Below are 16,391 nucleotides of genomic sequence, written 5' to 3'. Positions count from 1 at the left end.
AATGGTGTAACTTTTGATTGCCCGCCTTTTTATTAAGTTCAGCATTTTTTTCGTTTCCATTTTGGGATATTTTATTTACCATTTATTTTATATTTGTTTTGGGATATTTTTTTTTTCTAAATTTTTAGAATGTATTCGTATTAGATATGTATGACCTATCCGTTCTATAAAAGAAAAAATAGGAAAAATATTGTCATGAGAGGGTTGGGCGTATGACTTTTCCAAGATTGCAATAGTTACGTTTAGATCTCCCCTGACTCAAACGTGGTGATTGAAAGAGTCAGTTGATTCTGAGCTGGAATTCTTAAATGAGACCAACTAGGCTTGCCCCATGTTGTACAAGACCAAGACCTAGTCCAAGTCACCAACACAACTCTCAGCTATAGATTGGTAGGAGTGAACACAGCTAAAGCTTGAACCAACCTAACCTACAGACATTTTACCCATGGAGCGAGGTTTTATTTTGATATTATCACATCATTTTGATTCCTCCATCTTTTTTCTTCTTCTAGAGCAATTTAATTTTTTTGTTGATACCGAATTTGTATTCGTGCGACACTAAAACAATATCGATACAATAAAGTATAGAGTTTTTTTTGGTGTATCGAGCATTGGTAAGCTTGCCGTATTGCTATGGTATGATATATTCTGTCAGATTGGTATAATTTGTTTTGTGATTCAAATTATTTTAATATACATACCTATTTTTAGCATTATTATTAGCTTTTGTGTTTCAGATTATTCTAATATACATATCCATTTTTATTAGCATATAATAATCAAGAAGAGAGAGAGAGAGAGAGTCTTATAAAAGGGATGCAGAGGGACAAAGCGAGACACCTGACCCCTCGCTGCAGCAGGCACTCACCGAGTCTGTGGCTCCCTCTCTGCAGAGCTCCGTCTCCAACGGCTTTTGTGGTCTGATTTTATTGCTTCAATCGATCAATTTTTCAGTGAGAACAAAAGGTATGATTTTTATTGGATAGATCTATCTTCATTGGTATTTTAGCTTAAGATTCTTAGGAAAAGAAGAGAAATGTGGTTCTTTGCGACATCCGCTGGATTTCTTTGAATAAAAAAAGTTGTTTCCTTCATTAAAATGCGCGGAGTGATCGATTTCTGAGGAGCTTTGATTGCCATTTGACATCTTTCTCTCCCTGCAAAGCTTCTAAATTTAATGAAGTCATCGACGCTTCTCTTTTTCTCTCCCTTCCCCCCAGGCTAAACAGACATTCGGTACTTTCTTCTTCTCTCTGTCATTTTTTCCTATATATTTTCTTGCAGCAACCTGCATTCTATTGTTAAAAAAAGGAGGCTTTTTTCTTCGCTTGGTCATCTTCTTTTCGTGAGAAAAATCTGAAAGGAATTTGATGGGGAGAAAATAATCGTTTTAGATGATTCTGTGCTAGCGCTGTTGTTTTCTTTTCTTTGTTCCCAATAATGGAGAGAAAGAATCCAACGTCTTTCTTTCTCCAGACCATGTCATTTTCTTCATCTCTGTAAGAAGGAAAAAACAAAAAAACTTTTCTTTCCCGTGCTATGTTGGAACTCCTTATCCTCGTCATTGTCTTCTTCTGTGACAAAAACTTTTTTTTCTTTTTGTTAATATTTCATAGAGATATAGCTGAGAAGATTGAGATTTTCATTTTAATCTTAATTGATTTGGATTGATAGGCTTCTTGATGGGCCTAGAAAGATCGGTCAACAGTGTTATCATGTTAATTTTGCACATATAATTAATCAATGCACCATACAATCTATACTCTGGTACATAGGAACTTTAGTGGATGAGATGAGATATCATAATTGACAGGTTTTATTTGTGCCTCTTGCCAAAATGTTTATATTTTTTTAAAATCTCTCTTTTATGTAAAATTTTTTTTAATTAGACTGTTAATCTTTGCCGGCAGTTGATGTGGACTCTACTCTCAGGAGCTTTTCCTTGGGAACTCTGAGAATGGATGGGGTTTTACTGCAGGTAAGGGGAAAAAAATTTTGTACTTATAGGACCCTTTCATATGACTGAATTTGTTTATGGTTTCTGTATGGCCTAGTAACTTTCTCAAATCTACAGTCTGTAAGAGTTTCATAAATATGATGTTGATATGCGTAATGATGAATGTAACTACAAGGACTGTGATAACAGAAACATAAAGTGAAGAATAATAAGGAGAAACTGATAGATGCTTAGTTATCTAATTTAGTAGAGTGGAGAAGCATCAAGTGGATTCTGGTGTAAATATGGGTCTCTCTCAAAAAATTAGAAGAAGAGCATTTGAGTAACAGGTGCAGGAGGAACTTTTCAGAAAGATTTTGAAGCAGGTGTGGCACTCTTAAGTAAAAGTTTTTGGCTGCCAAGGATAAAGCACTAGTTATAATGGTTTGGTCATGTGCAGTCAATTTATAGCAGGCTACAATTTGGGTAAATAGGATATAAAAATACGAGGGAGCAATCCAGGAAGGCCCCTGGTTGGCAATGATGAGATAGGGATGGAAGAAGCTAGCCATTTGAAAATATATTATGTTAAATTGAAACAAAAGAAGCTGGATTAGGATTATTGATTCTAAGAATAGCAAGTGGGAACAGATAATTCTAAAGTGGTACATTCTATAATTTAGATTAGTGGTTATAGAAGTAGTCTTCTGACTGTAATAAGATGTGTGAAAAGTTTGCAAAAGTATTCATCTAGTGTGTGATTGTAAAAGATGAGAACCTAGTTACCATTGCAAAGTTTTACTAGCAATTACCACTACAATTTTCTACTCATAATTTAACACTATTTTCTTCTTCCGGGTTATCGTTTGAATATGCCATTCATTTTTTTTTACAGAGCCAGATTACAGCCATGAATAAAGTGGGAAATGTAGTTTTGGATATTGAAAGTCTGACACAGCAGCCTGATAGATGCTGCTCTGGAAGTCCAAAGATGACTGTGAGTGATTCCTTCTTGATATTATTCTATCGACCTTTTACTTACCATAACAAATATGTATTACTGACTCTGCTTTGATCTTCTAGCTCTATGCAAGATTTTTTATCTGACAATGACATTTTGCTGGGCGGTGATCTACAGAAGGCTCTTTCTCGTAAGGGTTCAAGCCGTATGGAGAGACGGGCTGTTGAGGAGCAAGAAACAGATGATGCATCCAAAAAGATTGTAGTTAAAGGTACAAGTTCATTGTCTTTTCCTGAACATTTTTTTTAATCACTGTGGGGCACATGCTGTTAGCATGGAAAAGGTGGGTGGGTAGGTGGTGGTTTATCTTTTTCGTTATATGGTATACTCCTGCTAAATTTGTTACATGGTTCTAATGCATGCGATCTTGGTTCCAACAGAACCCATATTTTCCCTATACTGGCCATTTTGAGACCTCGCGTCATGCATCAAGGCCCCAATCCACATAACTTACCTGATGACCCCCCAATTCAGGCTTGAAATATTCTAAGCTACCAAATTGCGAATCCTACTGCATATATCTGATGTGTAACTTCATGTTGATGAATTCTCATCCAATTGAGTTCTAGATTTCAAATTAAAAGCCCTTGAGTAACATATTGTAAATCTTGCAACATAAATCTGATATATAAATTCATTCTCATGCACCCTCAACCATCTGGATTTAATTATGCATTTCCATAAATGGATATCATTTCGAATTTGATGTTTTAGTCATTGGCACGAGGCCGTGAAATAGCATTAATGCTGTCTTGGTTTTGAACTTGATTGCCTTCCACGTGTACAGTGATGCCTTCTCAACTGGAGCAGCTGAAGCAGCCCCTGGTACCAAACAAAACTCTTCTATCTGTAGCATCTACAGCTAATAGCCCTGTCCTCGCAGACTTGGGAGAGGGAAGGAATAAGAGGTTCAGTCGCTTAACAACCATCCACCCAAGGAAAATTCTTCTCTTCTTTGCAACTATGTAAGTGCTATTAAGACTCCTCACTGTAGCAAGGTTGTCTAGTCAATTCAGATTCATCAACTCATTTTGGGCCTACTATTGATAGTGGAGAACTGGTTTCCATGGTTGATCTAGTGCATCTGTTCAATCATGGATCCTTATCCCATGTGATTGCTTATTAAATTTTCTAATCATGGTTTATTCATGGTTGGGAGCTGGTGCCTTGAAGGGGGAAAGTAGAAATTATTTGATTGAGCAGTTGGACTTATTTTAATGAACTATGGTGCCCTTAGATTATTCATCATGATCACTCCCAGCAGGCATCAAAAGTGCTTTCGTGCTCCACTCCTTGCCTCACTGGACTTAACTTTTGATTCTCAGACCCACAAAGATTTTGATCTAGATATGATGTACCAGGCCCCGACCCTCCAGACTAAATTCAGAATAAAAGGAAAAAATGGGTATAAGAGTTAGGAAACATTCTACTGTTATATGTGGGATTGTATCAATGTGTCCTCATTAACCGCACCTTTCAGAGTGTCGCCTGCAATATCTCATTACCATGTTGGTGAATGCTACAATCATACACAGGAACCCTTCATCAACTTTGTTGCTTGAAGGGTATTCTGTAGATGTGTGGCTGGCTTCTGGTCTGCTGGTCCTTCTACTTGTGACTCTCAATCCAAGAAAGACCCTCCAATGGTGATGGCTCCCGTGGTTGTTACCTTTCAGGTAAATCCTAAGAACGATAGGCTGAAATGCATTACATGAGTCAGGAGGGGAATAGAACTTGATTGCAGTGCTGCATCTACTTAATATTTACTTGCAAACGTTGTGCTGCCTTTTTGGTCTCCTTGGTTGAGCTCCATTGAAAATATTAGTACCCCACAGTCCCATTCTTTTCCAAGAACAGAATTTGTGCAACACAAACTTCTGTAATATCTAGGATCGACGCTGATGCATGATTTTATTTGCTTTACTCATGGAGAGGTGTTGATATCTAACAGATTCTGAAGTTTTATGCAAACAGTTTGAATGCTGAGGCTCCTCCATGAAGATATAAGAGGAATATATGATTGCCCAATACTCGCCCTCCTCTTGATTTATGTACGAGAAACAAGCAACTTGGATTTAGCTCTCCACCATTATTTACATTTCTGAAATTGTTTTACAGGTCCAGCATGGGGTCCATGATCCTGATATATTACACACTTACCATTAACCAAAGAGGTGGAGCTTAACTGCAGTTTTGAAGGTTTGGTGGGAGAACAGCTCAGCTACTTTTATAAAGGTTTTGTGGGGGAACAGCACAGCAGATGCAACTATTAATTGGCTGCAGAGGAACTCATGATCACACTGTTTACTTTATCTCAGCAAATGAGCAATGGGCAGTGAAGTAGAAGCATTATAGAGAAAGCATTGCATTGCTTTGTACTTGGGTAGGTGATGTGAGATCTAAATGCTGAATGTCCACTGTAAAATCTAAAACTCAGTACTGTGGAGCAGGGATTCAGGGAACTGTTGAATATTTTCAGGCCTGGCTTCGTTTCGCCGCCACATAACGATATTATCTGAGTGTGCTTGCAATATTTATTACTGAATTGTCTTCTTTCATCCAATTATTTTTCACTTTAACTCTTTGGGTGTATGGAGATTATCTTTTGCTACGTTTGGTGAATATTAATCACGGTACAATAACTGGTCTAGGGACTTAAAAGGTAATCGTTTTGATGCTTTTGGGTGGTTATTTTTATGATCCAGCTAAAGTTTTGGAGATGTGAAGACATAAATGTCAGTGTTGAAGATTTGCGTAATTAATGTAAATGCTGGTGAACTAAGGTTTTGGCAATGATGCTGTATATCAATTGGGAAATCAGGCACACATCTTTCATCGTGAATAATTATGCGCAGGGAGCTCCAACTATAGTCATTTCCTCCATGGAGAAAACAAGAGAGGTAGCCCCCATCAGATAGCAGAGTCGCAAAGGTAAAAGGATGAGCATCAAGTCAATCAGTCGATGAACCGGTAGATCAATTCATTAGTCTTGTAGTTGGTCAAGCTGAAGACCGAGTCGACTAAGCAACTGTGTAAAAAGTGTAATTCACAACAAAAATGGATACAAGAACCGAGTTCGTTAGTTGATGGTGGAGTCTAGTAAGTACTGATCTCTGAACTAGAAATGGCATACTTATTGACTGCTGTGACCAACATGCACTAGCAACCGTGTCGAAAGTCAGAGCGGACTAAGAAAAGCTGAACAGATGGACTTCAAGTGCATCTATGGTTCAGAAAAGGAGTGATTGCCTTCCAAGACCAAGCAAAGAAAAGAAGGAAGAATCACTGGAAATATCAATATTTATTTTTTATGTTTTTCTCCTCAACTGTAAATATAGATGGAGAAAATGGCGGTGCTGCATCCCCACAGGCTAAAAGCTGCAATGCTCTGTGAACAAAAGAGGGCAAGATATAAATTTTGGTCCAGGAAAGCACCCCAAGCCTGGGGAATTCAACAAAAGACCTGGAATTTTGCTTTCTGAAATTGGATCCAAGTGCACGAGACAGGAAAATCAAAGGGGAAGGAGGAACATAAGATTTGCCACAAAATTTTGGGACAAATTTTAAGGATCTGGGCCTACTTCTGCACTAAGAGATGACTTGTAATTGATAAATTAACTTTGAGACCATATAAAATTTTAGGCCTCTTTAGCTTGGGCAAGACAGTGCCCTTATGTTAATTTTTTCGTCCGAACCACATATTAACAGACCATAATTCCTAGATTCTTTCTAGATCTTTTGCCAAAATAGTTAGAGTCAATGTACAAGAGATAAAAACAAAGTCTTCCCCACCAAAGAGCTAATCAATGAAAATAAAATGTACTTTTTGTTCCATATCTTTTTTTTATAATAATATTGCCATTAAAAGCCAAATCAATCATTCGCCGCATCAGCTGTTGCTGTCCGGAAACCAATGGATCCAACATTTGGCTCGCCCCCTGTTCATGGATCGGATCTGAGATCCAACAACCTAATAAAAGCTGCATCCTGTCCCGTAACCAAAGGATCCAAAATTTGGCTCGTAACACAGCGCAGGCCAACCATCTCCTAATCCGCCCGACATGTATACCCAAATCGGCGAATCCGGGAACCTGGTCGGTCCTCCCGTTCATGGTCTCCACTGCAATTGAAAAGTTTAAATTACATTTTCATCCCTTAACTTTGCCCAATTTCAACCAGATCCCTTCTAATTTAAATATTCTTAGCTAAATCTCAAGTTACTCCGATCCACCATCAAGCATTCCTTGATTGATTCTTCTAACTCCGCCTCCCTCCCTCCTCTCTTCCAAGTTTCTCTATTTTACATTCTAAATTTTTTTCTTGTAGTAAAAAAATTTTAGCTATATAATGTAAGTACTTGTACCGATATGTGTTTGAATCCACATCGGTTATTCACTGAATAGATCTTGAGTACTTATATAAGATCAAGAAACATAAATACTATTTTTCGGCTAGATTTTTTGGGCGAGATCTTAGGTTGTGACAAATGGTATCAAAGCAAACTTGGTCTATAGTCTATGTGGACTAGGAGACAATACAGCACGATCAAAATAATATTGTAGGTAGATGATGCAATTCTTGCAAATATGTTGATGGAGATAGATGGAATGATGATTTTTGATCAAAGAAATCTAATTCAGATTTGATTGGAGGGTGACTTCATAAGAATTTGGACCTTCTGAGCTACTCATGTCAATAGAAAGGGTAATGAGGTGGCGGATTACTTGGCCTTCTAAGCTCATTTGGATTTAACTTTGTGAGTCCTCCTTTAGCCAGCGCATCATACCTACTTACTCTAATGCTGTGATGGTCGGTAGGGTCTTGTTTTTACCTTGTCTTAGATTAAGTTTAGGCCTCTTTTACTGGAAAGAAAATAATTAAAAAATTTAAAACTAGGGGGGGCTTGGATGGAACTGGAGCAAAATTGAGAGGCGAAGTGTAATTTAATCAAAAGAAAAAGAAAGCGGGAGGCCCCAAGCGGAGGCGGATGCCTTCCCCGATTGCCTTGTTCTTTTTCCTCTGATTCCGCACCACGCGTCGCACGAAATCCGACCGCACGGCGGTCTCCGACACGCTCTCTGACCTTTGTGTCTGGAGGTAAGCATTGCGATCCTGTTATTTCAAATCGCCATTCTTGACCTTAATATCGTTCTTTATATCTAATCTCTTTATGCGAGCAGTAATCATCGTTTTTGGTCAGAAATCTCGTGATTATTGGGGTTTCTGGAGGAGCTTTGGCAGTTTCTTGTGATTTTTAGCTGGTTAATTTAGAGGATTAACGGTCGCTGTGCTGATCTTGGGCGTTTGCATGGTTCTTTATTAAACTATTAAAATCATAGTTATATCGTTTTGAATCATGATTATTTTGTGATGTTTTGCTGGAATGATTATTGGGTTATTTCTCTCTTTTTTGCCAAAAGTTGGCATTTTTTTTTCTTTTAATAATATGTTTTAGATTCAGCATCTATAAGTGATCACGAACTATCCCAAACGTGTGGGATTATGGGATCTTGTGCTACTTCAGTTATTAAAGCATGCAAATGGACGCGGCAGGACTGGTGGGACATTAGAGATAGGGAAAACATGATTCTAGAACATGCAAGGTTTGAATAATAATCGGAACAAGATTATTTGTGTAAGGATAGCATTTTGAAGTCATTTTCATATGAAAAATTTCACCTAGATTCTTTTGTCACAAGCTTATGTTTTTTTATCTTACTTCATGATGAATTTAATGAATTGATTATTGAGATTTATGTCTAGATGATTATCTTCTTGACATCCTGAATTGAATTCTTTTCTTTATATATGCATTTTGTGTGTGCTTTTCGACTCAATATTTGTGCTCTCTATAGTCGATGTCCAGCTAATCCACCGGTAAGATGCTTGGCATTGAAGGTAAGAATAGTAGCCCTACCTAGGGTAAGGCACCCACTTCGGAATCTTCCCAGAATCTCGAATATGCACCCACTTCTGGCAACTAAGAAGGTGAGTGGATTAATTAAGATCCTGCATCCCTTGCAAGGATAGGGGTTTTGGCTTCATACTCCATGAGTGCCACTTTGGAAACAGAAGGTGAAAGCAGGAAGTGTCATGTCAAGTGAAAGCAGCAAAAGGTGAAAAAATATGCATCAGATGTGGAAAATGGAAATGTTTTTGAATACATTAAGGAAAATCATGTGAAATGTATGAAAGTTATCCCGAAATCACTATACCCGAATCAGGAGTGGCTGCTTGAAGTTGGAGATTCAAAAACAGACTAGGGCGATGATGTGGTTAAGAAGCAATTACTGGAATGAGAATCTGAAGGTGATATGCACACTGGGTAAGTAGCTCCAACTAATATGAATTTTGTGTATGCGATACATGTTTCCCTCTGGTTTTATGGCCCTTCACATATGATTCACATTATCGTTAGAAAGCAACTTGAGTTTGTTTCCTAAATGATATACCCAAGTATTGCTTAATTCTTGGATATCGTGTTCCCAATTCCAATGACATAGTTAAACCAAAGTTCAATCTGGTACATAGATGCTTCCCATTTCCTATATGTGTCTACTGTCATGATCCTGTGTTAGCGGCAATTCCTTCTCATTGCAAATCTGTTCCTATATCTTGTCTCATTTTAGGTAACATATGCCAATATGTGAACCCTATTTTTGCTTTGGGCATTCAGTTGAAGTCCTTTTTCAGAAGTTAAACCACTCTAGAAGGCGAAGAATTGGGATATGAATATGATCTTTCTATTAATCTGTTTTTGTCGACAATCTGAAGAAGGAGAATGGAAGTTATGCTATGGTTTAGCCTGCTCTTGAAGATTCAGTTAAGACTAAATAGGACGTCAATTGCACACCATTTTCTGATCTTAGTGTCATTCATCAAGCATTTTGATGCAGTGATGGTAATATGAATGCCGCATACTTATGGTCATGAACATAAATACAATGGTTTTGTTTTTGCATTTTGATTGGGTGTGAGGGAGCTTATCATGCATCAGATGAATCAGTTTAAGATTGTACTTTTGAAGTTATACCACCAAAGAAGTTAAAACCATGGAGACTGGTAATATATTAACAATCATTATGTTGATATAATAAATTAAAATTTGTGGTTTATTAATTATACAACTCTAAAGTTTAAAAAAATTTATATATTCTGGTACTGTCAGTCAATTTCAAATGATTGTATTGTAAAGCGACTGGCATTGCCATATAATTCCATGCAAAGGACATGCGGCCTTGTCGACGTATATATTGCTTGGGAAATCTATAGTTTACAAAAGTAGGTCCCTTTCAATCAAGAATGTTGTACTTTCATGCTTCCTCGTCTAAACAAATCCTATATCCTACAAAACCTGCAAGCTGTTATAAATTGTTAATTAATGCATCATTTCAATTCGAGAAGCATGCATATTGAACCTGACAATGGATCATCAGGGTCCAATTTGAAGTTCATTTAGATGCATCCTTGTAACTCAACAATCTTTCCTTGTTTATTACATTGTTTTCTTGAGGAAAATTTTGTATCTTTCTATTGTGGAAAGCTGAATGTAAGATGATCTTCTTGATTTTTATCTATTTGGTATAAGAGTTGGAATTCATTTTTGGAGGTTATGCAACCATAGAAGTTGCAAGTTTCTAGATGAGCCTTTCAGGCATGAAATGAGACTTTGATGTATCCGGAGAAATTGGTTATGGCTATGGCTAATGAGGGCCTGATGGAAGCAAGATCGGTAAATGTTTGTTTGTGCAGAATTTCACATGAGAGGTAAAAATGTTAATATCAAAGGATTCTATGCCCTGGTTCTGGAAAGTCGAGGTGACATTCTTTGAATTATAAGTGGTGTTAGGGTGTAGTTTTGCTAATCGTATAGCTACAGAAAGCTGGCAAAACTCGTAGCGTCAGTTGGTGATAAAATAGAAACACAAATATTGGGGAGAGTTATTGCTCAAAAAATCAGAGAGAATGTTGGCTTATAGATACAAGGTCAGATCAAGTTACATCTTTTTTAAGTTTGCCCTCCCATCCTGCACCTCTTTGTCATGTTTGATACTGAGTTTGGTTCCTAACTTTGTATTTTGTTTATCAAGTTAAGAGCCTCTTCATTTTGCTGGTTTTATGAAGACTAATTTTGTGAAATCTGATTTAGATAAGAACAAGTTTTTGAATAGTAATAGTAACATGGTCAAATTTTGTTTTATTTAATTTGTTGTTAGGTTCTTGATGGCTGAATCTTCGTTCTACGTAACAAACCTGCTTTAGAATCTTTCTAGAATCTCGAAAGATACACCTGCTTCGCAAACGCTTTCTTATGAGAAGTGATTCTAAGGTATCCGCTTCCCTACACTTGCACTTGTACCTGCGTCTGCATCCGCCCCCAATTTTGGCAACTATAGTTAGGTTGGAGAAGGATTTTGTGGTATCAAAAAGTATATATAGTAAGGGAGTTTCTGATTTCTATAGGGAATGGAAAAAGATGGTTATAGAACAGGGCTATGTTAGGAGGGAAAAGAGAGGATATGTGGAGGTTGAAGAGAGGGGCAGAGTATAGGAGGAGAGTTTGGATGAAGGAGAGAAGATGAGAAGAGAGGTGGAACAGAAAGAAGAGGAGAAAAATGTTGTGGATGGAGGAGCAAGGGAGAGAAGGAAAATGAGAGTAGTGTGGTGGAACAGGGGAAGGAGTTCCTAAGTTAAGAAGATATCACTAGGCATGATTATTTGGTTTTTAGGAAGGTCGAGATCATACATGAATAAGCTTTGAGAAAAAGCATGGGCTACTGCGTATCTCATAAAAGCCAACTTTTGGGGTTTTTATAAGATATTTAGTGACTAACATTTGGTTACACATCCTGCAAACATATGGATGAACTAAACCTAATATAATAATTCTTATGTAAAATCTTAATTTCTTAGGTTTTAGGAACTAGTAAATAAACAGCCTGATGATTTGAATGAGAATCCAGTATCATATTACATTTTAATCTCTGTTACTGACCAATTGCAGTTGCGGGTCTTTTTGATTTTTGATTTTTTTTTAAAGAATATTTTGTGGTAACTTGAGTATTGCTGTCAACTAGCATCGACCATGCAACACTATTTGTAAGATCAAGATTTTATTTTCCGAAGTGACAATAATTACCTTCTATCAGGAAATGTATGACTATGTCTTTTATCATAACTCACATTTTTATTCTTATGTATTAACTATCAAGGAAGGAATAATCAACAGTTGAAATTAGAGTATATAATCTCACTTGTGGTATGCTATTAATACATTGTCTGCTTACTTTTAAAACTCATTAATTATAACATATTCATATTATACATTGTCTGTTTACTCTTAGAAGTCATTAATTATAACATATTCATATAAAGACTACCTCCATCCCAAAGATCACCAAGTCTGTTGATAAGGTAATTGGGTTCTCCTGATCATAGAAGGGTAGATGAACTCATTTCAGTCATATTCCACTTTATGGGCTAGAGCATTGTGGGTCCTTACGTTTGTTATCTTTACACTTTAAAACTAATTGAAGGTTTTCTTGATGCTAGCACCAACTTCTGCCCTCATTGAGTGCAACTAGATATTAGTGCAGAAGGACCTTTCCTTAATTTATTAGAAGATTGAATCAAACTAAAGTGTGAAATCAGATACTCATTAAAATTGCTTAAAAAGGCCATACAATATGCTAGTTCCTGTAATTTCTTAGAACATTATGTTGAATTAAGTAATTCAATATTGTACTTATAACTGATGACCTTCATTTCTATATCTACGTGCTAATGATTTATATCTAGTAGCTGTAAAGAACTCCTATATGCCTACTGGAAATCAATCTCTGGCCCTTAGCAATTAATTAAACCAATAATGCTTTTTCTTGTTGGTAGATTATATTTGGTTTATGATTTGCAGGTCTGATAAGGTATATGCATTAAAGTAGATATCATGTATTTTACTTGTGTCTATAAGTATGGATTAAATCATGCAGGATGTAATCATATGACCATGTGGCTCATGCACCTCAATAAATTTTTCATCAGCTTTCTTTTGCTGATATGATCGCATCCTTGAAGTCATTTTCAAGTCTGTCGTACTCTTGCAATTGGCCCATCTAAGTGACCTCTTTTTAGCCATGTTCATCTCATGTATTGTGTAATGCACATCTTGTATAATCTAGGCTTCTTGCTCGGCTGACAAGTATAACCAATCTAGGTTGTCTGCTATTAAAGTTTTTTTTGGTTTTTTTGGGACCTGTGCATGGTCCGGACCGGGAGCAAGGTATCAAGGGTCTAAGCCCTAGCCTAAGCTTGGCCTGGCTCAAGTTCAGGCCTAAATATTCAGCTTGAACCTGGTTTGGCCCTTGAGAATGCACTAGGCCAATCCAACTTGACCCAATTAATAAGGGCATGAACCACGATTAAGAGAAAGGAGACTGGAAGGGAAGGACGGCAACCATGGTGCCAGTGGCAAGGGGGAGAAAGAAGGGGTTTGGAGGAGGAGAGAGAGTAGGAAGAAGAGAGAGAGAGGAGGAGGAGGAGGAGGAGGCGGCAGCAACATTCGTGGTTTCCATCCTTTTCCCTTGTGTGCTACAATGGGAGGTGGGAAAGGAGGGATGAGAAAGCAGATCCTATGCCTCCTCAGATGATCCACATCACCTGGGAGCCCCCACCCTCTAGTTACCTCAAGATTAACTTGTCAGCAGTGTCATATGGTAGCAAAAGAGGTGGCACAGGCTTTGTGATTAGAGGTCCAAACTCAGGCTTTGTGGCTGCAGGTGGCTGCCAACCATATGCCACCACAGTTCCAGTTGCTGAATTGAGAGGGGCGTGGGATGGGATCAAGTTTGCGAGGTCAGTGTTGTGGGCTGATCACATTATAGTGGTAGGGGATTCTAGTACAGTGGTGGGATGGGTAAGTAAGCAGTCCATACTTAGAGTGCACCCATTTTATTGGATATTTGGAGGTTTATCAGGAGCTTCATTTTCTTTGATGCGGTTCACGTCTATTGGGCAGCGAATGATGCTGTGGACTAGGTGGCATTCTATATAAGAAATCACTTTGACAATACAGTTTGAGAGAACATATCTAGCATTCCTGTGCAATTGCGAGATATCTTGGCTTGCTGACTCTTCTGGATGTATCCATACTAAACTTGTATGATCCATCTGCTCAATCAAAAAAAAGAAGGGATGACACACGTACAAGAGGGAGGGAGGGAGGGGGAGAGAGAGAGAGAGAGAGAGAGAGAGAGAGAGAGAGAGAGGAGCAACTTGCAGTGGTGCCCACTGAGAGGAGGAGGTGTGAGTGAGAGTCATAGGAGGAGAGGGTAGGGGGTATCAGGGTAGGGGCTGGGGTTGAGGGGGAAGGAGATGGAGACCTTTAACCCTCGGTCCCCTCCCCCCCTCCGTACCCTCCCCCTCTAGAGAGAGAGAGAGAGATTGTTGTTTCTGGTTTGAGATTAAATATTTATCTAAAGTTAAATATTTTATATTAAGGAAATATAAACAATAACACATTATAAAATATGTATTTATTTCAGGATGGATTGGGCCAGCCCTATATATTTTTTGGCCAACCTGAGCCCAGCCTAAATTTTAAATGGGCTGTGGGTTTCAGGCCCGGCCCAGTCAGATGGGTGAAAACTTTCTGCCCATGCCTCCCAGGGCTGGATGGGCTGGGCCAAATTTACAGAGGCCGACTACATAATTGCTGCAACTGTCCCTTTTCTGGTCTTGGTTTTGCTTTGCAGATTCACATGTATTTGCAGCTCAATGAATTGTTCAAACATGCTGTGAAACAAACTTCTTTATGTTTAGATATAAGAATAAGCATTGCAAGATTCTTGGTGGTTTTTAAAATGTTAGCAAGCTCTCTGGTTAGAAACAATGTTGATATACAGATTGCTAAGCTGTGTAATGAGTTTATGGTAAGTTTTCGCTACAAACCTTGGCCTACAAAATGCAGGTCTTTTCTGCTTCAGTGAAACTTCGCTAGGCATTTTGCCTTCACTTCTGTGATGGTGGAATCTTCTTCTGCATCAATGAAGCTCACGAGAACTGTAGATTTCTTAAGCTAGGCATGCCATGTGGAATATTTGTGCTAATTAGCTCAACGATTTTGGTCTGTTGGTTCAACTAATTGTGATTCCCTTCTTGCTGTCAGAGAGGGCATCGATGTGATTCTATCTGCTTGTATCTTCACATATCATGGTTGTCAACTTTCATATTTTGGTATCTTTGAAAGCACTGCACCTCTGATGATTGTTGTTGAAAGGAACCATTGCAACCATTTGATACTGATCCTAAAAGTTTCTTTCTCAAAGGTACTGTAGGTTAAAACGAGTATGGCTGCTTTACCATTGGCTACTGCTGAAGTTTGTGACGCACATCCACACCTAATCCAGAATGGCGAGCTTCGTGCGCTTCAGCCGATCTTCCAAATCTACGGGCGGCGGCAGGTTTTCTCTGGCCCCATTGTCACTCTCAAGGTTTTCGAGGACAATGTTCTTGTGCGAGAATTCCTCGAGGAGAAAGGTAATGGTAGAGTTCTGGTTGTTGACGGTGGCGGAAGCATGCGCAGTGCTATATTGGGTGGCAACCCTGTTCAACAAGCTCAGAACAATGGATGGGCTGGTATACTGGTCAATGGCTGCATAAGGGATGTCGACGAGATCAACGGTTGTGATATTGGGGTGAGAGCTTTGGCTTCACATCCAATGAAAGCCAACAAGAAGGGAATTGGAGAAAAGCACGTCCCAGTAAATATTGCTGGAACGAGGCTATGTGATGGTGAGTGGCTTTACGCAGATAGTGATGGTATTCTAGTTTCTAGGACGGAGTTGACTGTTTGAAATCTCACCATGACAACGTATTTGCCTTTGTATCAGCATCGTCTGAACTTTATTGCATATTTGTACTCAAGTGACAACCTTGTATGTTGACATAATAGTTGAGTATGTCCATGGACCTCGGATTTCATGCGAAGAAACTCTCACAGGAAAAACCGAGTACTCAGTGATGATGTGCATCTGGTGTGGTTAGAGAACGGATATAATGAAGCATTTTTGCATCTAAAATCAACAGATGAGTCTGATAATTCTGCGGCCCTTCGTTGGCTTACAAGTGCAATAATATAAAGGCCAACCATAATGCTTGAATTATTCTTTTCCTTGGCATATCATTATTATTTTTTTATTTTTTGGTTCATTGACGGCTCACACACATAACGGAGATGCGCAGTGCCCAAAAAGTCAGAAAATAAAATAGACAGCAGAGAAGACAGAACAAAAGCTTGGTCCATCCATATGAAGTCGCCGGAATGATGAGCCGTGTAGAAGGCCATCCAATCTGCTTCACTATTGCTTTTTCTATAAACATGAGAGGCCTGGTGGGAGATGCATTCACCTAGCAGATGTTGAATGTCGTGGAGCAGTC

The 16,391-nt window shown here is 38.4% G+C and overlaps 2 protein-coding genes across 4 annotated transcripts; both read left to right on the top strand.

Moving 5' to 3' along the window:
- Nucleotides 1-373: 373 nt before the first annotated feature.
- LOC103723857 (uncharacterized) lies at nucleotides 374-5,520 on the top strand. Its single transcript, XM_088705865.1, has 6 exons — nucleotides 374-966; nucleotides 1,911-1,978; nucleotides 2,832-2,933; nucleotides 3,075-3,168; nucleotides 3,745-3,922; nucleotides 5,076-5,520. The coding sequence occupies exons 2-6, from the start codon at nucleotides 1,958-1,960 to the stop codon at nucleotides 5,140-5,142; spliced, it is 462 nt and encodes a 153-aa protein (XP_088561991.1). The 5' UTR covers nucleotides 374-966; nucleotides 1,911-1,957; the 3' UTR covers nucleotides 5,143-5,520.
- A 2,348-nt stretch (nucleotides 5,521-7,868) lies between these two features.
- Nucleotides 7,869-16,037, top strand: LOC103723841 (putative 4-hydroxy-4-methyl-2-oxoglutarate aldolase 2). Of its 3 annotated transcripts, none has more exons than XM_039115398.2 (2): nucleotides 7,869-8,054; nucleotides 15,290-16,037. In XM_039115398.2, exon 2 carries the CDS (start codon nucleotides 15,302-15,304, stop codon nucleotides 15,806-15,808), a length of 507 nt encoding a protein of 168 aa, XP_038971326.1. In that variant the 5' UTR covers nucleotides 7,869-8,054; nucleotides 15,290-15,301; the 3' UTR covers nucleotides 15,809-16,037. The 3 variants fall into 3 exon arrangements, with proteins under 3 accessions (XP_038971326.1, XP_008813125.1, XP_026656328.1); XM_008814903.6 differs by having other exon boundaries at nucleotides 7,872-8,054; nucleotides 15,281-16,037; XM_026800527.4 differs by lacking the exon at nucleotides 7,869-8,054 and adding an exon at nucleotides 8,128-9,282 and having other exon boundaries at nucleotides 15,281-16,037.
- Nucleotides 16,038-16,391: the final 354 nt, after the last annotated feature.

The sequence above is a fragment of the Phoenix dactylifera genome, chromosome 10 (assembly GCF_051530095.1).
Source record: "Phoenix dactylifera cultivar Ajwa chromosome 10, Ajwa_hap1_PhDact_Kaust_v1.1, whole genome shotgun sequence".
In the NCBI taxonomy this organism is placed as follows: Eukaryota; Viridiplantae; Streptophyta; class Magnoliopsida; order Arecales; family Arecaceae; genus Phoenix; species Phoenix dactylifera.
Note: the sequence above shows the minus strand (reverse complement) of the source record. Positions and strands in the feature narration are given on the sequence as shown.

Excerpts from the sequence above, each read along its gene's own strand:
- LOC103723841 (XM_039115398.2), top strand. The coding sequence starts at position 15,302 with ATGGCTGCTTTACCATTGGCTACTGCTGAAGTTTGTGACGCACATCCA.
- LOC103723857 (XM_088705865.1), top strand. The coding sequence starts at position 1,958 with ATGGATGGGGTTTTACTGCAG. Across the intron at positions 1,979-2,831 it reads TGGATGGGGTTTTACTGCAG|AGCCAGATTACAGCCATGAA; the intron begins GTAAGGGGAAAA and ends TTTTTTTTACAG. Across the intron at positions 3,169-3,744 it reads CAAAAAGATTGTAGTTAAAG|TGATGCCTTCTCAACTGGAG; the intron begins GTACAAGTTCAT and ends CCACGTGTACAG.